This window comes from Equus quagga, chromosome 1, assembly GCF_021613505.1.
Source record: "Equus quagga isolate Etosha38 chromosome 1, UCLA_HA_Equagga_1.0, whole genome shotgun sequence".
NCBI classification, from domain to species: Eukaryota; Metazoa; Chordata; class Mammalia; order Perissodactyla; family Equidae; genus Equus; species Equus quagga.
The window spans coordinates 149,755,465-149,781,747 of NC_060267.1; the positions used below are offsets into that span (position 1 = coordinate 149,755,465).

Consider the following 26,283-nt stretch of genomic DNA (forward strand, 5'->3'; position numbering starts at 1 on the left):
AGAATTGTGAAGATTACATGAGACACACATTAGTAGAATTGAATGTAGTGTTGAGAATAGAGTACACAGCCGTATGTGGTCAGTCAGTCTCTCTCTCTCTCCTCTTAGACTTCTTCAATTTTTAATATCACCACTATCATCATCAATAATAAAGACAGCAAAAACAAGATTGTGCGTTTGTTTTTTAAGAATATTGTAAAAGCTTTTTTTATATTTGATAGATATATGTAACTTAAATACTTTGAATGTTAGGAAGAAGCTGAATATGACATCGTTATTACCTTTAAAGTGATGTAGGGTCTTGGTGACAGTTACCCAATCACCTCTCTCTTCTGTCAGGGTCGGCAAATGATGCCCTGCTGGCCACATCTGACCAACAGTCTAGTTTTGTACAGCACACGAGCTAAGACTGTTTTTTATATTTTTTAAGGTGGTTAAAAAGGGGGAAAGAAGAAGAACGTGAGGTAGAGACTGTATGTGGTTTGCAAAGCCTAAAATATTTACTATCTGGCCCTTTACAGAAAGGGTTTATCAATCTCTTACATTAAGGAAAATGATAATTGGAGACATAGGAATGTAACAGAGAAGGAAGGAGTCAGGAAATGCATCATAAAATTGCCTTGAAAATGGAGAGCAATTCAGTACCTGTAGGGGAAGTGAGTGGGGCATAACCTAAGCCTAAGCAGAGATGTAAAGCTGTGCCACATGCTGCAGAGCCATCAGACAGGCCACTGAGGCCACAACACATGATAAATGGAAGATTTCTGTAGGAAAAGAGGCTGATGGGGGCAGAGGAACAGGAATAGGTCAAAATTAGAGCATAGAGGGCTTTGAATGTCCTGAAGAGAAATTTTTACATTGTTCTGTAAATGACAGTTTTTGGTGAGGAGGTAATGTCATCCATCCTAGTTTTCATTCCAGCTATGAACAGTGATTAAAAAGGGACAGTGAGAAGCATTAGTTTAATTAAGTAGGAATTCTTATAGCTCATGTAAGAGAAGCAGGATCTGAACTAGCACTATATTGATGATTATTGATTGAAGGAGATTTAATTCAATAAATAAATTCAAGAGATTTCAGGTGTAGAAATGAGACTTTATAATGGGATATGGATGAGGGAAGTGATGTCAAGTCAGCCTATGAGCTCTGGAGTCATGATGCCAGGATTTAAGTCCCAGACCTATCACTTTGGGCTAATTAATTTAACCTCCCTATTTTTCATTTTCTAATCTGCACAATATGGGTTAGAAGAGTGGATTTGAGAGAGTAAGAACTAATTTGTTCTTTTGTATGTGGTATTTGAGTTGACATTCACTGCCTTTGCAGAGATGTTTATGAGTTGGTCGAAACTTTGACTTAACAGCTGGGTTGAAGAACCAATGCTGGAGATGTTGGACTAGATGTGAGAAGTGAAACTGGTAGTCAGAGCTAAGGGTATAGATGATATTACCCAAGTAAAGACTATAAAATGAGAGAAGTGGGCTCAGATTAGCACCAACCAGGTGAGCACCTATTTAAGGGCAAGTAGAGAAAAAGTGTTAATAGAGGAAAAACAGGGCAGAGCTGTGTCAAATGCCAAGAAAGCTGTGTCCATTATTTGCCAAGAAACAAGAGAAGCTCAAGAATGAGACAGTTGAAGAAGTTAAGATGTAGAGGCTTAGGAGAAAATATATAAATACATGATTAAAAATCATATACATATATATTTAAGGAAACAAATGTGGAAATGGAAGATCCATCACATCTTTCTTGGTCACCATTGTATATCTTCAATCTCAAGTGCATAGTAGGTGTTCGATAAGTATGTTTTGAATTAAATGAAATTTGTTAAATTTTATGTCAGACAAACGTTTTAAGTTAAAATTATGGGGAACTCTTAAGGTCCTTATCTATTTAGCATAGGAGTAGTTGGAGCCTTAAAGTAAGCTAAGTATTTGGCAGTTACAATATCTATAAACATGTCTTATACTTTAAGACAAAGTGCAGTATTATAGAAGATAGTGTTAATTAACATTTAGTTATAAATTAATATAACAATATAATGTTATAACATTTAGTTATGTTTACTTTTTAGGCGTTCATTTGAATTTTTAGATTTGTTGTTACAGGAGTGGCAGACTCATTCATTGGAAAGGTATGCATGAACTTTTCCTCTCCTACCTCCCTCCCCTCCCTATTGTCACCAGTTCTTCAGAAGTTGATGGTATTGGTTTTGCATTATTTAAAGCTGTGGTGTGGTGCTCCTCTTATTTGTTGCAGCTATGAATAGTATGATTTTCTTCTTTGTTTGTGGGGTGAGTGAGGGTCTCAAGTAGAATGGGTTATATAAGATACTCCAGGTTAAACTGGGCAAAAATTTAGAAACGTTATCTGCAGTCATGTGAGATAGGTTTCCTCAGGTGCAGTTAATGAAGTAATGCATCATTTAAGATAGAAGGAAGGCACTTGTTTCAGAGGAAAGAGATTTAAAAAACAGAGAGATTCATTGGAAAGTTTCTCCACACCAGCCGTCAGATGTCATAGGTCCAGTATATACTGAGCAGCGTCTAATGTAGCTCTTCAATGAGCAAGAGGAAAATGTGTGGGCAGCTAGTTGGTCACTGGCTATTTGCGTGGCTACATTTCTCGTTAGTTTCAAGTTTGAAGCTTGGGTTATACCTACATTTACATTGAATATGTTGATTTTCCATTTTCATGGAAATCGTTAAATCTGTTTACAGCCTTTTTTTTAAAAATAGAATTTGTTGTTTAATGTAGCCATGATATAATTCCAAATTTTCTTTAAGTTATTTTATGACAGCTACTATTCAGTTTAGTCAGATCGTTAGTGATCGTATGGTTAACAAATAATTTTCTACATTGGTAGGTTAGTGAGGAACCACACAGAAGGCTTTTTTTATTTCATTAAAATTTTAAGATTTAAGTACTATATATTTATACATTATCTAGATTCCATATAAAAATAATTATTTTCAGGTTAATTATGTTTGACTTGTCAGAAGGAAACCATACATGAATGAAAGTATGTGGTGGATTATTTGAAAATTTTGCCATCTTAGATTTATTATTATGCACTAATTAATCTTTTTACCTCCCCTACCCTTTGTGACTGATGTGTAACATATAGGCAGTGAGTATCATTTGTCGTGAAATACATAGTTTTACACATGATTCTAAAGATGTTTTATTTTATAGACATGCAGCTGTCTTGGTTGAAACTATTAAGAAGGGAATTCACGATGCTGATGCTGAGGCCAGAGTGGAGGCAAGAAAGTAGGTCTATAATGTATATTTGTGACAGTTTGAGCATGCTTTGGTCTTCTCTTTGAAAGGAATCATATTGGGAGAATGAAAATATCAGAAGTGTCCCAAGTATTCTACTTGATTAGCTCTTTAGTAAAATTGAGATTGACTTTTTTTTCATTAAATCTATGCTAGATGTCTCAGTTTACTTCCTGTTGTCATTTGTATAATCATCAGTACTCCTATTCCATCATAACATACTCACTTTCTTTGTGAATAAAAATAGCTATCATTTATTGAGCGTTATGTCATGTACCCGATAGACTGTGCGGCAGTTGGTACATGTTATTTTCTCATCCTTAAAATGATCCTGTAAAGGTGATGTTGCCATAGGTTGGCAACTAAAGTTTGGAGATTTGGAGATATATCCAGTCATGCAAACCATAAGGATCACAGCCAGATTTTGAACTGACATCTGCTTTTCTCAAAAGCCTGGCGTCTTTCCACCAAGACTTGTTAAATTTAGAAAGTATCACTTGACACGTAGTGAATGTATTAAAAACCTGTAGGTTCATCTTCATTCTTCCCTAATGTACACATTTTACTCTTAATGTCTAATCATGTAAACTATTACATTATGTGCTTTTCTTTCTCTTTGTTGTTTGTTCGCTTGTTTTACAGGACATATATGGGTCTTAGAAACCACTTCCCTGGTGAAGCAGAAACGTTGTATAATTCCCTTGAGCCCTCTTATCAGAAAAGTCTTCAAACTTACTTGAAGAGTTCTGGCAGTGTAGCATCTCTTCCACAATCGGACAGATCCTCATCTAGCTCACAAGAAAGTCTCAAGTAAGGTCATATAAATGATAATTATTGATTTCTTCCTCTCCCCAAAGTTCAGGTTGGATGGTTGAATATCTGCTTGCTTTCACTTAAAGCCTTGAAAGAAAGACTTGAATGTACTTATATTCTTTGGTGTGTTGTCTCTCAAGGATTGGATTACATGCTAGTATAACTTCTTTAAGTATTTAGTGTTTCAAATTTTGTTTCTATGTGTTCATGTCTGTGAAAAAGATTGGGAAGCACTGATTTATAAACATTTCTTAATACCTCAAAAATAGTTCATACAGTAGGTGGCCCATTTCTAGGGTATTTTAATGGAAGAATTGTAATGGAGATTCAGAAGTCATCTTCAGAACTCTGACACAGCACTGTGTGACTGATAAAAAAAACTCCAGTTTCCCTTCCTCACCTCTTGCACAGTTTAAGATTTCAGCAAATCCCTCAAGGGGGCAAAATTATCTAGTATCTGACTCACTTCTCTGTAACTCTGTTCTTGTTATTATGTTGGCCACCTCAAATCCTTGCAGCCGTGGCAGCCTTAACCATATTTTCTGTCTCTCTAGCCCTGTGAGATTGCTAAAATTTCTGATGCCTTCTCTGCTCCCTAGCAGTGACCACAAGTATCTGCAGATTTCCCCAGGGAAGAGCAGCTCACAAAATGTGAGCTTACCTCTCTGTAATTCCTGTCTCTTTGGGATCTTGACCCCACAAAAACTGCTAGTTGCCTTGGCAGCTCTCTCATGCAGGACTGGGACCAGGGTGAGGCAAGTGAGGCACGTAGGGCACAAAATTCAAGGAAGCACTCCCAGGGTCCTGTGAGTACTGTATTAAAGTCCAGTGACTTACAAGTTTTCAGAATAAAAGTAGATATTCAAAAAATAATTGCTGTAGGAATAATTACCTATCTAAACTTCTATTTAAATGTGATAAATTTGCACCCCGCATGAGCTTTTTTTCCCCCTTTACTTTTATTTACTATGCACAAACGTTAAAATACCTATGAATCATCTGAAGATCTCGTTAAAATGCAGAATCTGATTCAGTAGATTTGGAATGGGGCTTGAGATTTTGCATTATTTACACACTCCTAGGTGAGGTCAATGCTTTTTGTCTGTGGACCATACTTTGAGTAGCAAGTATCTAAAGAAAATATTTTATCTTAGTCTTGTGTAACGTCTTTATACATAAACAGCCTTAAATTCTGTGAACCTGTAAGTGGTCTGCCTCAATCTAATAGGCAGCAATTTTAGGGAACAGTTATAAAATAATATGATACTGGGTTTAATAACCAACTACCAAATTTACCATTTGATAATAGTAACTTAAAGAATGTTTCTGCAGCCTGACATTAACATGTTTGGGAATTTTGCTTCTGTCTTCCCCCACCTTTAAAATTTATACTTTCCAGATCCCCCTTACATCCTTAGGTATATTATTTATCTGTGGCCTGCAGGGTATCATTATAATTAAAGATAAATAATAAAAAAAGATATTAAGGGAGATGGTGGATTTTTAAAGATGATTTAGAGCTGTTTTGCTTTCTAATCATACATGTTATCCTCGGCAGTGGGTCTTACCCTTATTCTGTTGCCCACGCACTAATACTTAGCACAGCTGTAAGCAGTGTGATACCTACCTGGTAGGGCATGAATTGCCAAGGGCCACAGCCATTATGACTTAGGTGACAGAAGCTTTGGTTATGCTTAGTTGCCTATGTGTTAGTAATAACATACCTCTCTCTCCTTCTAAGTGAAGTATCTCAGAATACAAGTGTTGGAGAGTGCTATTATTGAGTCTCTATAGAGAGCATTGTGATGTGTGCTCAGGACCAGAGTAAACAACAGCATTCTGGTCCCTCCCTGTCTCTGTAGAGCTTAGTCTTTATTCATTGCTTGTTATTTCCTTTTTGCTTCACAGTTAATTGAGATACCATTGATATGTGACAACAACTCTTCTAAAGTGAGGTCTAAAAGGAAAATTAAAATTAGGAGTACTTCTCAACTCTTCAGAAAACTCAGTACTTTTCATTAATTATCAAAGGAGTGATAAATTCCATCTTCTTACTAAAAGCATTTCTTTTTACCTTGCAGTCGCCCTTTTTCTTCTAAATGGTCTACGGCAAACCCATCAACTGTGGCTGGAAGAGGTAAATTGTCTTTTTCTTTTTTTCTGAGGAAGATTCACCCTGAGCTAACATCCACTGCCAATCCTCCTCTTTTTTTTTGCTTGAGGAAGATTAGCCATGAGCTAACATCTGTGCCAATCCTCCCCTATTCTTTTTTGTTTGCAAGACACCTCCACAGTGTGGCTGGCAAGTGGAATAGGTCCACGCCCAGTATCCAAACCCGCGAATCTGGGCCACTGAAGCGGAGCATGTGGAACTTTAACCGCTCAGTCAAAGGGCCGGGCCTGTAAATTGTCTTTTTAAGTAAGAGTTATAGCATGTTTTACTTAATAAAGTAAAAGCTACTTTATATATAGAGTAAAAGTTACTATGTAAAATGATTTTCTTGTCATCAGTCACATTTAAAAGTAGTAGCTTTTAAACTGTTTTGCTGTGGTTTTAAAGTGTAATTTTTAAACTATTTTAAACTTTTAACCTTTTGATGTGACGGACAGTGAGAAAATAATTTTACATACTAACCCAATACTACACATATACACTGTACTTGTGTTTGTATGCCATATACATTACTACATATAATATGTACATTGTAGTGTATGTAATTACATACATACAATATACATATACTATGAAGTATATTGTGTATGTGTATACTTATGTAGTATAATTCAAAGTTCCATGAAACACTACTTACCCTTACTTGTGATGCACTGTTTCCTGTTCTGTTTCATTCTTTAAAATTCTGGCCATGACCCACTTAGTTGATTTCACAGCCTGTTAATGGATCCTAATTCACAGTTTATAACACTTCTCGTTTTTAAAATTGAAAGACGGAAGACCAGAAATTTAATGACTTAATTTGCATTGCCTAAGAGTGGCAGAACATGCATTATTTTCTGACTAATCCTACTCTTGGACTAGTTCTGTTTGCATTTTTCTGATAATAAAAAGATAGCATGGCTGTCATTTATTTATCTTGTACTTCATTTTCCTGAATCAGTCATAAACATCATCTCTCCATCTACAAAACAGTCCTATGAATTTTACAACGTATAATTATTTTTCCCATTTTATGGCAGAGGAAAATGAGGCAGAGAAGTATTGAAAAAATTGTCCAAGAAGATTTAGTTGTGACAAGATTGAGACTGAGGCATTCTGACTTTAAAACACTGTAGACTACTTTCTAGTGTCCATCTGTCCACTGCTTTCTTTTTGACCATTGGTCATCATGGATTAGCTCATGGTGGTTTTAAGTTTATATAATTTTCATGCTGTTTGCAGTGATTTAAATAATATAGGTTACTTTGCTTTGTTTTCTATAGTATCAGCAGGCAGCAGCAAAGCCAGTTCTCTTCCAGGAAGCCTTCAGCGTTCACGAAGTGACATTGATGTGAATGCTGCTGCTGGTGCCAAGGCACATCATGCTGCTGGGCAGTCTGTACGAAGCGGGCGGTTAGGTGCAGGTGCCCTGAATCCAGGTTCCTATGCATCATTAGGTAAGACAGCTAATTATAAGAAATTGTATGTTGTTTTCTCCCTGGTCTCAGTGAAGTCAGGATGGTGGTGATATCTTAATCATTTCCATTTCATTCTTACTAGTTAAGGATAGTCCATATGTTTTAATATGATTCTATACTTGGGACGTCGTTCTGCGGTATCTAAAGGCTGCCTTGTTTCCACTTTACCTCTTCTCCTCCTCCTAACCATCTTGATCAGAGGAACAATTCTTGATTTCATGATTTGCCTATAGAATTTTCACAGCTCTGCACTACTGCCGCATCCAACCATGGTTTACTAAGGAAGTTTGTGAAGGATATTGGCCTTCTATCCAGTTTCTCTGTTCTCTTTCTCCTACTTCTGTTCACTTACCAAAAGTTAAATCCTTTTGGGGATCTAGGAGAACTTCAAAGACTTAGTCATAATCAAAGTTTAAAAATATATTCTCAAGACTATTCAGAGTTTTGTTTTTTATGTCCATCAACTTTAAAAGTTTAAAAAAAGGTTGGGGCCGGCCTGGTGGTGCAGCGGTTAAGTGCCCATGTTCCGCTTCAGCAGCGCAGGGTTCACCGCTTCGGATCCTGGGTGTGGACATGGCACCGCTTGGCAAACCATGCTGTGGCAGGTGTCCCATGTATAAAGTAGAGGAAGATGGGCACAGATGTTAGCTCAAGGCTAATCTTCCTCAAAACAAAAACAAAAACAAAACAAAACAAAAGTTTGAGGTTGGTTATCCATTTTGCTGGTCTCTATTTTGTGCTTCATTTTTCTTTCTCTTGAGTAGTACTGGTGGAACACTGGTCAAGGAGATCATTGGAACACAATAGGAAGTGCAGAGATTTTAGGTATGAATGGAGTACATGACAAAGATGGCACAACCACATTCAGTGAGGAAAGGATAAATTATTTAGTAAGTGGTATTTAGACATAGGGTTTACAATTTGGTATAAAATTTAAGTTAGAACTATTTTTCACACCATACAGCCATTTATTCCAGATGACTGAAAAGTTGAACAAAAATGTAAATTAACTTGATGAAAACATAGTAGTTGAGTATTCATCTAATCTCAAGTTGGGGAAGGAATTTCTAAACATAAAAGCCAAAAAATCGTGAGGAAAGTGTCCCTCATTTAAATCTTAAGTGTGAAAATATAAAATCAAGTGGCTAGAAACAAAAAGGGAAAAAGCTTTTGCCACATACTACAAAAAAAAGCTAAAATGTCAACAAGTTTTAATAAGTCTATGAAAAACAAATGAGCTTTTTTTTAGAAAAATATTCTACATATATCAAGAAAAGCATATATCATAATTGCACAGAAAACACAGAACAGATGTTGAACTGCAGTTGTAATCAAACAAATGCAAATTGAAAGATTCGTAAATACAGTAGTCCCTCATTATCCATGCAGATACATTCCAAGACTCCCAGTGGTTGCCTGAAACTTCACATAGTACCAAACCCTATATATAGTATGGATTTTCTTCTACATACACTCCTATGATAAAGTCTAATTCATAAATTAGGCACAGTAAGAGATGAACAACAATAACTATTAATAAAATAGAACAAATATAACAATATACTATAATAAAAGTTACTGTAGATCTTAGCAACCTCAGCATACGATTTTTTTTCTTTCCTTATTAAGTGGAGTACGTTCACCTTTTCACTTAAGGGAAGCACTTTGCAGCTTCTCTTCAGAATATTTGAGTTGCCAGCATCACTACTCTTGCACTTTGGGGCCATTATTACGTAAAATAAGGGTTATTTGAACACAAGCACTGCGGTATAGCAAGAGTAGATCTGATAACTAAGATGGCTAAGTGACTAATGGGCAGGTAGTGTATTCAGTGTGAATACGCTAGACAAAAGGATTATTCACATCTGGAGTGGGATAGCGGGAGATTTCATCACGCTACTCAGAACAGCTTGCCATTTAAACGTTATTATGAAAGTTCTAGCCAGGTCAGTTAGGCAAGAAAAAGAAATAAAAGGTATTCAGATTGGAGAATAGGTAAAACTATCTTTATTTGCAGAAAACATGACCTTAAATGTAGAAAATCCTAAGAAATCCACAAAAAACTAGTAGCGATTAATATTTAGTTCAGCAAGGTTGTAGAATACAGGATCAGTATACAAAAATCAATTGTATTTCCACATGCTAGCAGTGAATAATCTAAAAATGAAAGACTACAATTCCAATTACAATAGCATCAAAAAGAATAAAATACTTGGGAATCAATATAGCAAAAGAAGTGTAAGACTTTTCTAGGAAAAACCATTTCTTTGTTTCTCCTTTACTTTCATACTCATAATACTCTTGACACCAAATGTGTGGGTTTTCCATACCAAGCAATTCTTCTCCATCAACGGGGTGTCCTGCAATTCAGTTCACTTCTGATATTAATCATAGTTAGCAGAGACCTCACAGGTTAAGGACTCAGTCCCATAAGACTGTCCCCCCAACTCCCACTTCAGACATCATTTGCAAGTTCAGGTTGTTACCTGTGCTTCTGATCAACTGGCTAAATCAAAGGTTCCCGTGAACCCCTCCTCGGGTTCGATAAATTTGGCAGAGCAGCTCACAGAACTCAGGAAAACAGTCTACTTAGTAGATTACTGGTTTATTACAAAGGATATTAAAGGATATGAATGAATAGCCAGATGAAGCGATACATGCAGCGAGGTCCAGAAGGGTCCCAAACACAAGAGCTTCTATCCCCATGGAATTGGAGTGCACCACCCTCCTTGCAGCCTCCTGGTGGATGTGTTCACCAACCCAGAAACTCTCTGAACCTTGTACTTCAGGGGTTTTTATGGAGGCTTCATCACAGAGGCATGATCAAACATTAACTCAATCTCCAGCCCCTCTCTTCTTTCCAGAGGATGGAGGGTGGGGTGAAAATTCCAAGTTTCTAATCCTGGCTTCATCTTTCTGGTAACCAGTCCCCATCCTGAAACTGTCCAGGAGCCCACCAGGAATCACCTCATTAGAACAAAGGATGTTCCTATCTCCCAGGAAATTTCAAGGGATTTAGGAGCTCTGTGCAGATTCCTGAGTCAAAGACCAAATATTAGAACAAAAAATACTCTTGGTGCTCTTATCACTCAGGAAATTACAGAAGTTTTTGGAGCTCTGTGCCAGGAACTGGGCAGAGACACATATATATATATATAGATAGATATATTTTTTCTTTTTAATTTTACACTGTACACTGAAAACTGCAACACATTTTTAAAAGATCTAAATAGAAAGATATCCAGGTTCTTTAAAGGCTTAATATTGTTAAGATGGCACATTGACCTACAGATTCAGTGCATCCGTATCAAAAGTCCAGCTGTGGAGCCAGCCTGGTGGAGTAGTGGTTGAGTTCACATGCTCTGCTTTGGCTGCCCAGTGTTCACAGGTTCGGATCCTGGGTGGGGACATACACACCGCTCATCAAGCCATGCTGTGGCAGCATCCCTCATATGAAAGTGGAGGAAGATCAGCACAGATACTAGCTTGGGCATAATCTTCCTCGAGCAAAAAGAGGAAGATTGGCAGCAGGTGTTAGCTCACGGCCAATCTTCCTCACACACACACAAAAAAAGTCCTGCTGCCTTTTTATAGAAATTGACAAGCTGATCCTAAAATCCTTTTGAAAATGTCAGGGATCCCAAGTAGATGAAACAGTCTTGAAAAAGAAGAACAAAGTTGGTGGACTCAACGGTTCCCAATTTTAAAACTTACTTGCAGGCTACAGTAATCGAGTCTCTGTGGTACTAGCATAAGGATAGACATATAGATCAATGTAATAGAATTGAGAGTCCATAAGTAAACCCATATGTCTTTTCAACAAATGGTACTGGAACAACTAGATAGCCACATCCCAAGAAATGAATTTGGACCCCTACCTCACCATATCTAAAAAAAATTTACTAGTAAAAAAAAATTTGCTCAGAAAAAAACAGAGCTAAAACTCTAGAACTCCTAGAGGAAAACATAGATGTAAATTTTCATGACCTTGGATTAGGCAATGTTTTCTTAGATAGTACACCAAACACACAAGCAACCAAAGAAAAGATAGATAAATTGGACTTCATCAAAATAGAAAACTTTTATGCTTCAAAGGGCACCATCAAGAAAGTGAAAAGACAGCACACAGAATGAGAAGAAACATTTGCAAATCACGTAATATGATTAGAGACTTATATCCCAAATACATGAAGAACTCGTACGACTCAGTAAGAAAAAGACAGTTCGGTTTAGAAATGGGCAAAGGATTTGAATAGACATTTATCTGAAAACAATATGCAGATTGTCAGTAAGGACCTGAAATGGTGCTCAACATCATTAATCATTAGGGAAGTGCAAGTCAGCACAGTGAGATATAATTTCATACCCATTAGGATGGCTGTTACCAAAAAGATGGACAGTAACAAACCTGGCAAGGATGTGAAGAAATGAGAACCTTTGAACACTGCTGGTGGGAATGTAAAATAGCGGATCCACTATAGAAACAGTTTGGCAATTTCTCAAATAGTTAAACATAGGGCCTGACCCTGTGGCACAGTGGTTAAGTTCAGCGCACTTTGCTTTGGCAGCCCAGGTTTGCAGGTTTAGATCCCAGGCGCGGACCTACACCACTCATCAGCCGTGGTGAGGCAGCAGCCCACATATAAAGTGGATGAAGATTGTCACAGATGTTTACTCAGGGCTAATCTTCCTTAAGCAATAAAAAGAGGAAGATTGGCAACAGATGTTAGCTCAGGGCTAATCTTCCTCAGGAAAGAAAAAAAGTTAAGCATAGAGTTACCATGTGACTCAGCAGTTCCACTCCTGGCTGTACACCCAAGACATGAAACATGTTCTCTTTTTTTTTTTTTTTGAGGAAGATTAGCCCTGGGCTAACTACTGCCAATCCTCCTCTTTTTGCTGAGGAAGACTGGCCCTGAGCTAACATCCATGTTCATCTTCCTCTGCTTTATACATGGGATGCCTACCACAGCATGGCTTTTGCCAGGTAGTGCCACATCCACACCCAGGATCTGAACTGGTGAACCCAGGCTGCCGAGAAGTGGAACGTGTGAACTTAAGCGCTGCGCCACCGGGCTGACCCCGAAACATGTTCTTATAAAACGTGTACATCCATGTTCATGGCAGCATTTTCCATGATAGCCAAAAAGTGGAAACAACCCAAATGTCCAGCTAGTGAATAACCGGTTAAATAGGTGTTTCCATACAATAGAGTGGAATATTATTCAGCCATGAAGAGGAGTATATCACATAAAAATGAAGTGCTAATGTATCCTATAAGATGGATAAATGTTGAAAACATTATCAAGTCAGACACAGACAGCCACATATTAGTTGATTTCATTTATACAAAATGCCTAAAATAGGTAAATCCACAGAAACAGAAAGTAAATTAGTTGTTGCTAAGGGCTGGGAGTCGGGGAAATAGGGAGTGACTCCTAATGGGTACAGGATTTCTTTCTTGGAGTGATGTAAATGTTCTGTAATTAGATAGTGGTGAGGGTTGTGCTGCATTGTGAATATATTAAAAACACTGAATTGTGTACTATAAAAACGGTGAATTTTGTCGTACATGAATTGTATCTTAACTTTTTATAAGTCAGGAAAAGACTAGAAAACAAAAACTTATCATGAGTCTTAAAAATAAAAACATTATATTTAATATGTTATTTTCATTACCAGAAACAAATATTGTATTTGAAATGTTTTCATGTGAACTAGAGAGCCAATTTGCAACAATGTTTTTTTCAGAAGAAAGCTTACAGTAGTACCATGAGATTGACTTAATTTGTTTCTTTAGGTTCTGTAAAGTTTGAATTGCATGTTTGCTTCATTACAAAAGAGAAAGGTGTCGTCTTTTCTCTTCATCTGGCCCAGGTTTACCCTCAAGGACAAGGAACTACTTGCCTGTGGCTCTTTCCAGGGCTTAGATAATGAATTTTCTTATTCTCTCTCTCTCTATTTCTGTTTCTTTTTCTGTTTCTCTCTATATATCTGTCTTTCTTGATCTTTCTTTCTATCTCTTCCTCTCTCTCTCTCTCAGCTTTATTACACACATGTGACTGGTGTTCTCTCTGTTTTCTTCTACTTTGAGCCTTGCTTATCATGGTGGAACACTTATGGATCAGGGAGAGTTTTCCATTATTTTCCAGTAAACACTTAATGAGCACTTCGTTTTTGCGAGGTACCCTGCTGTTTGCCAGAGATGCAAAGATATGTACTTCTATACTCAAAGAGTCTCTTAGCCTGTTGGTAGGTTGCTAAAGGATGAGCAGCTAAAAGCTTGTTGACTTTTATGCATTTTGAGTTTGAAGTTCCTGTGAGACATCAAACTGGGGCTGTTCGGGAGGCAGGCTGGTATAGTGATGCATTGAGATACAGTGGTACAGAACTCAGGAGAGAGAACTATGCCTGAGATTACATTTGGAAGTTATTAGAGAGTTGTTCTTACTGTAATCTTTCAATATTAAACTCAGTACATTCCTTAAAGCAGTTGCCGCTGGGTTTTTTCCTCCACTAAAGTACTAAATCCTTGGGCAACAGGAATATAATGAGTACTTTGAAGTTTACCCTTTTTATCCTGAAGAGGAAGCTTGATGTGATGGCAAATAGCAATTTGTGTTAAGGAAACTTTGATATGCATATTTATGAATTACGAATATTTGTTCTCAAAAACTGGGTTTGTGGAATTGTTTAAATGGAAAAGAATCTAAATGGTTTCAGTGGTATCATGTGGACAGTCAAAGCCAGATTTCAGTTGATTGAGGAAGAACTTAGGAGAATTTGTATAAATTATTCCTATACTTGATGGTCAAGAAAAGAGGTAAAAGAACAATGTAGGAATTATTTGTAGTTAAAAGTTAAGGAACTTTTTGTTTTTTAAGATTGGAGGAGTTAAATACATTTGTATGCTAAGGTGGTTGAGTCAGTAGAGAAGGAAAAGTTAAAAATGCAAGGATGAGAGGAGATAATTTATGGGCAGAGTTCCTAGGAAAGGCATGAGGAATGGGATATATAGAGCATAGCTGGAGAGTTAGCCTTGGATGTGGAAGGGTCACCAGTTTCATTGAGGTAGAAGGGAAGGAAATGAAGAAGGAAATAGATTCAAATATATTTTGGGGGGATTAAGAAGAATGTCATCCGGGGGGTTGTTGTGACTTCCTGCCTGAGGAGTCAGAGTCAGGATCGTGTGCTAATAAAAAGCAGGGTGACCGAGAGGTGGATTGAGGTTTAGAATAGCTGTGGAGGGGGCATAAGAGGTAAGGCACTCTTCTGGGCTTCCTGACCACCCATACATTTGGAGACCTGGCCAGAAGGACTCACAGAACTCAGAGGCAACTGTACTCATGGCTGAGGTTTATCATAGCAAAAGGACACAAGCAGGATCAGCAAGGGAAAAAGTTTCATCAGGTAGTCTGCAGGAGTCTAGGGACAGGCTTTCAAAGTTCTCACTCCCAGAGATGAGAATGAGGGGCTGCACAGAATGTGCTCCCTCCTCCAGCAATGTAATGCAGGAACGTGTACATGGTGTTTCTGTCCACGGAAGCTCACTTGAGACTCAGAGTCCAGGGTGAGGGTGGAATGGAGGTAGTTATGTAGCCACCCTGGCACACAACCAGCCACAATTACCAGAATTCCATACTTCCGAAAAGAAAGCAGATGTTCACCATAAATCACATTGTTTGCACAAACAATCTGGGCAAATTGATATAGCAGAGGTCAGTACCATTCCCTGCCCCCACCCCCCTGCATGCGCACACGCACGCGTGCGCGCGCGCACACACACACACACACACACACACACACACACACACAGAATAACCTTATCATTGACATAGGGAGCATCCAAAACTAAGTTCCCAAAGGCCAGCCAAGAGCCAGCCCCGTAAGTAGGCCCTCATTAAGAGCAGCATCAAGCCTGGTATGTTTATACTTTCCTGCAGAGGCACTAAAGGCCAAGCCTGATAATTACCCCACTTCCCAGTAGTGCCAGTATGCATGATTTCATAGTTTTGTAATTTTCTCTATTAGAGTAGAAAAATTGAGATTTATCTAGATTTGAGGTTTTATAGGGATTGAAAGTTCTGAGAAAGGATGGGATGGGGAAGCAACAAGGCACTAGACAGAAGATAATGACGAGAGAACTAAAGAGTAGAATCTGAGGGGTGTGCTATAGGCTGTAGAGGAAAAGAAATAAGGCGAGGTGACTCTTTGATAAGGAGAAACTCAGCAGACCAAAGCAGAGGGTTTGCCTGATGATGGCAAGGCTCCAAGCTTGGGACATGGGCTGTACTGATTTCTCTCTCTAGGATAGTGAAAATCAGACTCATCATCTGTCCTGATTTTGGGGGGGTTTTTTCTGTAGTCTATTTCACATAGGAGCCTCATCTTGTTTAATCTAGTATGTTTTAGTTGAAAGCAAGCCTTTTATATATGTCTGTGCTTGAATTCTGTCTTCTTAAAAATAATGTTTTCTAGGGATTATAAAATCATTTTTTTCTAATATACTAAGTTTTCCTCTGTTCTTTGCTTGCTCTTTCATCAAAGAGGATACTTCTGACAAGATGGATGGTAAGAACTTTTATAAATATACTACTAAAGATTTTTATGCCTCTTGGATTCTATATAATATTTTTGTTTATTCTCTTAATTTCTGAAAATAGACTGCTTATTTAGCAGCATTGTGAAAACGGCTACATAATTCTCTTGTTGAATTTTGGGTTAGACGTATCCATTTTTGGGTTTCCCAGTCCACTCAAATACTAATATACTGTTTGTTGTAAGTTAAATCAGTTATCTTAAAACTTTTTCATGAGCTCTTAGAAATATTATTGATTTCTTACATCTTTCTCTGAAATATTAGATTTAGAAGAATGGAAAGGAGTCTCATGAGTGATTTAATTCAACTGTTTAGTTTATTAACTCTGATACAAAGAGAGACAAATGACATTTTACAGATTCATGTCGTTATTTATGAAAATGAAATGCAAGTTACAGATGCTGTCTTTTTAAAAGTGAGTTTCAAACTAACATTTAACCAAAACTGAACTTTAAGCTTTGCCTTTTCGATTTTGGTATTCAAATGATTATAGTTTATCTGTAGTGCTTGGTTCAATGTGGTATTTTTTATCTGTATGGTACTTTTTGTCTGATACTAGACAGTATATTACCCACACTTTCCCTTCACTTCAGATGCCATAATGTTATCTAGGAACTTGAGCTTTTTTTTTAAAGATTTTATTATTTTTTTTTCCTTTTTCGCCCCAAAGCCCCCAGTACATAGTTGTATATTCTTTGTTGTGGGTCCTTCTAGCTGTGGCATGTGGGATGCTGCCTCAGCGTGGTGGAACTTGAGCTTTTTTTAAAAACATATGAGAAGATACTAAACCTGTAAGTCACAGTATGAGATCTAGGAAAAATGGAGAACTGTATGTTTTTCTGTCAATTACTGCATAAACTCTGAAATTGCTATTTCTTCCATTCTAATGAAATGGAACATTTATTTAATCTTAGGTTATGTACATGAGTGTTATGTATGTTAGTCTCTGTACTTCTCTGTTTGTTTAATGTATTTTATAACTTTCAAAAATTATTGAATGAAATGAAAGCCCACCAAGAGATAGTTTGTATATTTCAAATCCTTTAATATCACTTCTAACACTGAGATTCTGGATCCTTTAAAAACAAATTTTTCTTACTTTCCAGATCAAAATATTTTCTTGTTTGGGTCAGAAACATCAGCCTGTTTGAGGAATCACCTATGTTACGTGATGTACTAGTCTCACTGGTATTCAGTCCTATGTTTAAAAAAATCTCTGTACACACACAGAAATATATCGATTATTGCCCTTTAGTAGTAGAGAGTTATGACATTTGTCATTTTAGCTAGTGTTCATTGACATCTTAGGGAGTACACATAAATGTTGAGTAAATTGCTGATGATCAATCCATCAGGTCTTTGTAATGCTTTGGTGAAAATCCTGGGTTAATGAGGCCTAGGTCACGGATTTGATTCCGGTATTTGTCAGTTAGCTTTTCTAGTTCTTTTATGGACTACATTTTGAAAATGCACAGAAAGTGTTCATACTCTGGAAAGATCTATAAAAATCTTCATTTCAAAGAGAGTAATGACAGAGTTGCATCTTTCTTGAGTGATTAACTTCTCTAATTTTCCTCACCATTTCACATTTTAAGTATGAAGTATAGCAGATAAAAGTGTTATAGAATTTTGCCGTTTTCAATTGTCTTTCTTTGTGTTGTGAGTTATTAGATTACTTCAAATTTTGTTTTTTCTCAAAATGAACCTTGTAAAAGTTAATTTAAGGCTATCAGACTAGAAGATATTTTTCGTCTTCACCCTTTCATTTTAGTTTTGGGTGGGAGGCGTGAAGTAGGTCTTAACATCAGCATTGGCAGAATTTGTTGAAATTTTATTGTTTTATTTCTCTTATTTAGGAACAGCATCTGAAGATGGTAAGAATGATATATTTTGTTAGTAACACAAATACCTCCTACATTAATATTTTCATTAGTAGGAATTAAATATTGAAAACTAAAATAGGCTAATTTCTTTGCAAATCTATATAATTTGCTAGCTGTGGTAGCTTCTACATTTTATGTTTGGTTGTGTTAGTTCTATGTGTGGATTTTTTTGTTTTTTTACTTCATCCTGGAGTTTTCCTTTGTCTCTTGGATCATCTCATGCTGGGAAAATGTAATTGCTTAACATGTTTAATAATATTTAGTATAAAGTTAGTACATAGTTTCATTTTTTTCCAGTAGTGACATTAATTCCTTTCCGTTGTTTTTCTGTTTTTGTTTTTTAGTTTATGCCAGTTCATTTATACTTTAGGGGAGCATGTGCCATTGCTTTATCATTGGAGTTTAAATATTGTCCACGTTTAAATGCATTTAGTCAACTTTTAAATGTATCTTTGATTGTGAATCAGTTACTGGGGAATTGCATATATGATTTGAATTTGAGGTTACAAAAAACTTGCCAACCGTGCTACTTTATTTTACTAAACCAGTTTACCTTAAAAAAGTAATTATTTATTGCTTTTGGATTTGTAGAAAGGAAAAAAATTCAATTTTTATATTTATCCTGCCTGAAGGCTATCTTATTAAACCTCTGATTTGAAGCATGTTTTTTTTCTTCTAAGTTTTACATGGATGACATTTTCTTGTGATACAAAACCAAGTAGATTTAACTTTGTTTTTGGTCTTACATTTACTCTGATAAATTCGAAATATTTTTGCATTCTAAGTTTTAAATTGGAATACTCTATGAAAATGGCTTCTGGCTCTGCGGCCAGAATTGTAATTTAGAATACAGTTGTAATTTAGAATAGTAATATTAAAATACTTAACTTATCCTGATTTCTTGCTTATATTGGATAGATTCTCCACTTCAAAAGTAATTTATCTTTCTGTTTTACTTCTTAATCAGGAGGACATTGTGTCCTACTCTAAACAGACTCTGTAAAAGGTTGAAAGGCCTGAACTATGGGCTTATTAGGGGCCTTAAAGAAGTTGATAGAATGCTAGGCCTCTACCAGCTATACTTCTGGTTTTGCTTCTGTTTTATTCCTAGTTCTTAATTCACTCTATCATCTTCCCTCACTCATTTTTTAATTTTGTAATTTATCCTTAGTCTTCAGTGTATTTTTTCCTAATTAATATAGGTGTACCACACTCGCCAGTGTTTGTGATTGCCCTACGAATTGTACCTTTTAACTAAAAAGGATTCTGAGCCCTTCTTTATGATTATGTTAGTATTGGTTCTGTTTGATAATGGTTGAGACTGTTGCTTGAGAACACCTAGTAAGTGTGCTGCTAGTAATATATTTTTGTTTTTACTAACAACAGTTTACTTGAGCACTTTGATAGCATTATCTCTTCTGGTTCTAGAGCTCTGGTAATTAGATGTTTGTGGCTTGGTTTTGTGGAGGGGGATGAGGCAGCGATAAAAGAGAAAAGCGAGGTATTTCCTCAAATCATTTTATAAATGTAACAGGTTGATTGGGGGGAAAGAATAGTAAAGGTGTCCAAATACATCTGTAGTAATCTAATGTTTAGCATAGGATAAAAAGATTGAATATTTTACCTAGTATTCTCTTCTTGCAAATCCCTTTAGAAGTACATTTTCAGTCAGAAGGATTATTTGGGTTGTTATTTCTAAGATTAAGCTTAAATTTAAAACTATAGGCCAGATTTGAGAATAAATTTCATGGAAACTGAAATTTTAGAATTGGCACTACCAATTAAGAAACAAGTGACATGACTATGGTAATTATCTTAATTATAACTCTACTGGACTAATAATATTAAACTAAGAATGGAAATCTTTTAATTTGACTTTATTTTTACCCTTGAAAGAAAGTTAGCTTATGGTGCAACATGTAAAAAGCAGTATATATTTTTAAAATTTTAAGAGAAATATAACCTGTAAGTGATGGTTACATTATGACAGGATTCAACAATACTTGAAAAACACACCAAATTAGAAAATTATGGTGAGATTTTTTTCCCCTCATTACTAAATATTATCATAGAAAAAAGTCTTTAATTATGTGAATAATTTATTCCTTAGGCCGAGTGAGAGCAAAACTTTCAGCACCATTCGCTGGCATGGGAAATGCCAAGACAGATTCTAGAGGAAGAAGTCGAACAAAAATGGTGTCTCAGTCACAGCGTATGTATTACCTATCAGTTGTCCTATATTTGTAATATGTTAGAGTAAGCGTGTTGCTTGTATATTACTGTATTAGGAGATTGACCAGTGGATAAAGACAAAGCTAATTTCAAAAAAGAAAAGCCACATACTGAGTTCTTGTTCTGTACTTTAGGTTCATCATCACCTGACAAAAATGAAGGTATTTTTTTTTTCAATGTTTTGGGTCAGTTGTTGTGCATGTTTTGGAATTTTTTTGAGTGGGTGTTGTCTTGTCTTTGGTGTGTTATTAGGGCTGCATCATTGATATCTGCCACCTAGAAAGAAAAATTTCATCTGCTTTACAAACTTTTGCATGAAGATATTTTAAATAACGCAAATCTGTTAGCATTACGGTTTTCACAGTCTACTCAGAAACATGCAAATGTGGAAAGTTGAGCTTTTTAGAGACAAAATAATTGCCATATATTAGCATCAAATCTGGTTGCATCTAGCTAATGCTATTCAAAGACAGATATATGGTATCTTTGTACTCTCCCCCAAATCTATTACAATATGGTTAGCATTTTTGGCAGGAGTATACTGATTCATAGTGAGGAAACAAATTGAAATGACTGATTCTGCTATGTTTCTTGTTAAATTTGAGATTTATATTTTTCCCATTTCTTTGGAAGCTGAGTTCCTCATAAGCACAATTATTAAAACACAATTTTGAGGTCTAGGTAAAATGAGTAATCCATTTCTACATATTACAGAATAGCAACACATACATTTATGGCGTTATTAATTTAAAAGAGTTTGTTCCCATTCCCTCTTTATCCAGAGATTTTCATTAGCATTTATCTCTAAAACAGAAATTTTTTCTAGGGAAATAATTCTTGGGTTATTCTACATACTTGGCTGTTTTGGAAAGACATAGATTTAACTATTTTCCATTGTTGTTTAGATGATTCCTCAGGATATAGATGCCCTATTTGTCTGTTTTTTAACTTAATTCCTGAATTTTGGAATTAGGGAAAAGAGCTGGGCTTGGAGGGACCCAGAGTGATGATTATACAAGACCTGCCTAGCAGATTCTCCTCTTTTCCTCTTTCCAAAGTCAAAGGATCCAGGCAGAGTAATGATGAGAGCACCCAACAATAGTCCTAAAAATAAGCAGAAATGCTTAATAAATTGGTTTGCAAATTGAGGATTATTTACAAATAGGAAAAATGGCAAATGCCTTCTCAGTAAGGGCTCTTCTCTCAACCAAATTAAGAATAGATATCACAATCTTCCCTGATCTTGTGTACTTTTAGAGTAATTTTTTAAAGTAACTTAATCTTTAGCAGTGCAGGATAGTTGTTTAGAGCCTTGCTGCTCCAAACATATGTGCCCAGACTAGCATCAGCATCACCTGGGAGCCAGTTAGAAGTGAACAATCTCATGCCACCGCAGATCTACTGAATTCAGTCTTTCACAAGATCACCAAGTGATTTATGTTATAATGAAGTCTGAGAAGTATTGATTTAGGTCACAGACTCTGGAGCCATACTGCCTAGATTTGAATCATGGCTCTTCTGGGTTATTATTTAAAGCTGCTATATTTCTGTATATTCATCTGTAAAATGGAGAGGATAATCTCATAGGATTGTTGTGAGGATTAAATGATGTAGTACATTTAATACACTTAAGACAGTGCCTGGGCCCAGTGTAAGCACTATATATTGTAGCTGATAAAATTATCCTTCTGGTAGTCTTAGTCTAATATCAACTGAATTTTATACTCCTGTTTGTACTTCTGTATTTTGTTATTCTTCTGACCTTCAGGAAACAAAGAAATAAATAATGGTAAAGTTAGGAAATTTAAAGGATAAAGAAAATCAAGATAGCAACCAGAAACTGTCCATACTATTATCTTAAGGATAAAACTTAATTTTATGCAAGATATTCTACTTAGTTCTCTCCTAAAGTAATACTAAGACTGAGCTGAGGGCAAAGATTCAGAGTGCTTTCTGTATGACTTAAGGACCTCCCTTTTAGGTATATTTTAACTACTGATCACTTCAGTGGAATGCAGAATAATTTTTTTACGTTTGGTTTTTCACTTTGAAACCCAATCCACAGTACCTCAAATCCTCTCCTGGAGTGAAAACATAATGATAGGCTTTTTAGACTTAGTAGGATTTTAAGATCAGAAGACTTTAACCACTGTAAAATCGCTTAGGTTTAAATCATATTGGAGAGGTTTTTATTTATTTGCTTGATTATTTATTTAAATGACTGTTTATTCCATTCTAAATTCTTTTGAAAAAAGATATTGTGGACCCATATAATTTGATGCAAGTTTCTTTACAACATATTTGCACAGAAATATTGCTGTGATCTCAATCTTCACTTTGTTGTAAAGTAATTCTTTAGGGATTGCATGATTTTTCCATATTTTTCTACCACTATTTAGCAAAAAAAAAATCTCTGGGATCAAAGCAGGTGTGTTCTAATGGCTAACCAAAATAAATGAAAGCAGACCCAATGGAGAGACTTTCAGATTTATATTTTATGTAAGGATTGTGTCTTCTTTTGTTGTTGGTAGTGACTGGTTGTGTACAAATGATTGTACAGCCTGTCAGAAACTTTGTCTCCTCACCCCACCCACCTGCTGTTTGTTTTTTTCCTGTGCATCCTACGAAAGATAAAATTTGTAGCTTTTTCATGTAACTTTTCTTCAGCTATAAGATGTAGTCCTCCCTTACCTGTAGTTTTAAATTAAATGTTTAAATAATAAAAACTTAAACATTTAATTATTTAGATTTCAGGCTATCAGTAGAAGAAAAGCTGAAGAGTTTACGTTTACTTTTGCAACTTCATTTCATCTGCTTTATACATGAGTGTCTGATTTCAGTTTATCAGCTGTAAAAACTACTAAATGTACTGCTTTTGTTACAGACATCTATGGTTTTGGGATTTTTTTTAAAGTTTGCTTTTTTTGCCTTAGGAATTTTTATTTTCTAAGAACTGACTAAAGCTTTCTTATTTCCATCTGCCATCCATTTTAAATCTGCTCCTTCCCTCTTCATGGATTATAACCCTTACCCTAATTCTGCCTTTACACTTGTTCAGGATCACAATCTGCTAATACCATTGGTGGTAAGAATCTATACACTGTATGTGTGCATCTATTGTTTGATCACCTATTTTCATTATCAAGAATGGGTTCTATTCAGCAGAAATTCTTAACATATGAAAGTCCATCATTTTGTAGCCATAGGGGGGCAAAAATTGCCAGTTATGATTTTTCTTTGGCCTGTCTTTATTTTATTACCAAAACCCTGAGTTTTTTTAAATTATCCAAGTTGATCCCACGGGTATAAACATTCAAAAGCAAAGGAGCTTTAGTAATGCCTTGAAAATATCTAGTTTTAAAAACTATAGAACAGTAGTTTGAAAATTAGACAGTGCAACAGAAATTAGGTATCCTATTTCAAGTTTTGCAAATTAGAATATTTTCTAGTGGCATGCTGTTCTCTAGGTATATTATGCCCTTTTTCATCAACTCTATGGTTTTCTTAGAAGAAATAATTAGTCTTCGTAGTTCGTTGCTGGGGAAAGAGCCTTGATATTTTCTTCTAAGTATAAATAATTCCAAAATGAGTCGTAGGCACTGGAATTATCACATTGTTGGTAGGGATCGAAGGCATTAGAGAAGAGAGGGTAATGATTAAAGCAAAATGACCACTGCCAATTTTATTTTCTAGGAGAGGGCATGGGTGAATTTAAGTATATAGAGAGTGAGCTTGCATAATTTTGATAAATTCAATAAATCTAGAATAAGTGAAGTGGTTACTCTGCTTCTGTACTGCATGTTTTCTCTCTGCTGAATAGACCCACATTTCAAGGAATTCTCCAGTCTCCTATCAACACCTCCACCTCCTAAATTTATATTAGTTTAAGAGAATATCATATGTGTTCAGTTCATTATTTATACTTTTTATATTGTTGCAAGTGTTCCCATAAAATAGTCCATTTGCTTATCTTGCATTGTGAGTTTGTGGCATGTTGGGTGTTTGGGTGTTTTGGTGTGTATGTTTAGTTTAGACATTGCATGGAGAAAATAGGTGCCTTGTGAGTATCCTTAAGGTTATAACTGAAACAAACCTGATTTGAAGATTCTTCACCTGAAACATCATGAAACAGTTCAAATGAGCCATCATTTTAAAGTCGACTTGATTAATTTCCCTATAATAATTTAGAATTCCTTCTACATAAATAGTGAATTTTTAATTTCATTAGAAACACTATGTTTTACAGTATTGGTATAGCCAATGGAAGATAAGTTTCATTTTATGTGCTGGTAAGTTTAGGAATTAATCGTGAGTTTTTAAATTGTATTCAGTAAGACCATGTCAAGAGAACTATGGCAAGGGTCACAGATCAGCAGCCCATCGACCACATCCGGCCTGCGACTATTCATGTATTACTTGGTGTACACAACATGATAAAAATCAGGAAATTTCAAAGCTTTCACTTTTTTAAAAATCCAAAAACCTGGCCGGTATTACCTCAAGACAGAGCTGGCTGGAACTAAAAAGTCACTGCTCCCTGCCTCACACTCAGCCCTCCTTCCTCATTGACACCCCCTCCTGTTCCTATTGACATTTGAATCTTTCATCTTTGTTCTGTGAAAATAAAGCATGATTGGGTAAGATTATACAAGGTGAGGAGTGACTGCCTTATTGGTTAAGAGAAGTAGTGCCCTGGACCAGCCTCGGTGGCCTAGTGGTTAAATTCGACATGCTCCACTTCAGCGGCCCAGGTTCAGTTTGCGGACATGGAACCATACCACTTGTCTCTTAGCAGCCGTGCTGTGGCACTGGCTCACATGAAAAAGGAAAACAAAAAGGAAGATTGGCAATGGATGTTAGCTCCCAGGAATCTTCCTTAGCAAAAAAAACAGGAGAGAACTGGTGGCCACCAAAGGCGGAAAGTTGCTTTCATGAAGATTTAAGTGCAAGTTTGATTTTTCTATATGCTACCAGTCAAAATCTAGAGTTACATTATATCTTGGAGTTATCCAGTTCATTTTCCCATTCAATGCATGCATAAAATGTTTTGGTTGACAAGGAACTCATCGCCTTAAAAGTTAACCTGTGGAATTCTAGTTTAAAACCAGGTTTGTTAGGGGCTGACCCCATGGCCAAGTGGTTAAGTTCGCGCGCTGTGCTGCGGCAGCCCAGGGTTTCGCCAGTTTGGATCCTAGGCACAGACATGGCACTGCTCGTCAGGCCACGTTGAGGTGTTGTCCCACATGCCACAACTAGAATGACCTGCAACTAAGATATACACCTATGTACCGGGGGGATTTGGGGAGATAAAGCAGGAAAAAAAAAAAGCAAAAAATCCAGATTTCTTAGCTTTTTTATAACCCTTGCCCCAATCTCTGAGATTTTGTCCAACTCCCTCTCTGTCTCCCTGACCATATGTCCTCTGCCTTGCAATACTGAAAACCACCAGTTTGAAAAGGGTGTGACTTCTTTGACATTGCCTGTTAGTCCTGTTCTACCCTCAGCCCTTCTACAGCCACATCCCAGATGTGGCTACCCAAGATCCCTTTTTGATCCTGTTTGAAGGCAAATAGCAAAACGCAAGCTTCTTTTTCAGCTGGCCCAATTTTGTAAACATTTAAAATTTAATTTTGTAAAAATTTTTAAATGTACACAGTAGCAAGGTAGATAACTTTGTTATATCCATTCATAGGCAATCCAGCAGGCAAACTGTTTTAACATGAAGCACATTTTCATTATTATATTCTTAAAAAAAAATAATAGCAGTAATAGAACCATTAATTTTTTTCCTTTTTAATATGTAGCTTTAGTCATATGAAATGTATTGTCAGATAAGTTATT

At 36.2% G+C, this 26,283-nt stretch overlaps 1 protein-coding gene across 22 annotated transcripts in view; it reads left to right on the forward strand.

The window, feature by feature from the left end:
* CLASP2 (cytoplasmic linker associated protein 2) overlaps nt 1-26,283 on the forward strand; it is a 164,019-nt gene that overhangs the window by 84,169 nt on the left and 53,567 nt on the right. For 7 of the 22 annotated variants that reach the window (XM_046658508.1, XM_046658527.1, XM_046658583.1 and 4 more), the window contains 9 exons: nt 2,075-2,134; nt 3,196-3,273; nt 3,925-4,092; nt 6,177-6,232; nt 7,534-7,707; nt 16,276-16,299; nt 18,184-18,201; nt 20,321-20,422; nt 20,577-20,603. In XM_046658508.1, coding sequence (XP_046514464.1) covers nt 2,075-2,134; nt 3,196-3,273; nt 3,925-4,092; nt 6,177-6,232; nt 7,534-7,707; nt 16,276-16,299; nt 18,184-18,201; nt 20,321-20,422; nt 20,577-20,603 — 707 coding nt within the window. The remainder of the gene's footprint in view (nt 1-2,074; nt 2,135-3,195; nt 3,274-3,924; nt 4,093-6,176; nt 6,233-7,533; nt 7,708-16,275; nt 16,300-18,183; nt 18,202-20,320; nt 20,423-20,576; nt 20,604-26,283) is intronic. The other 15 variants (XM_046658536.1, XM_046658698.1, XM_046658636.1 and 12 more) reach the window with 3 other exon arrangements.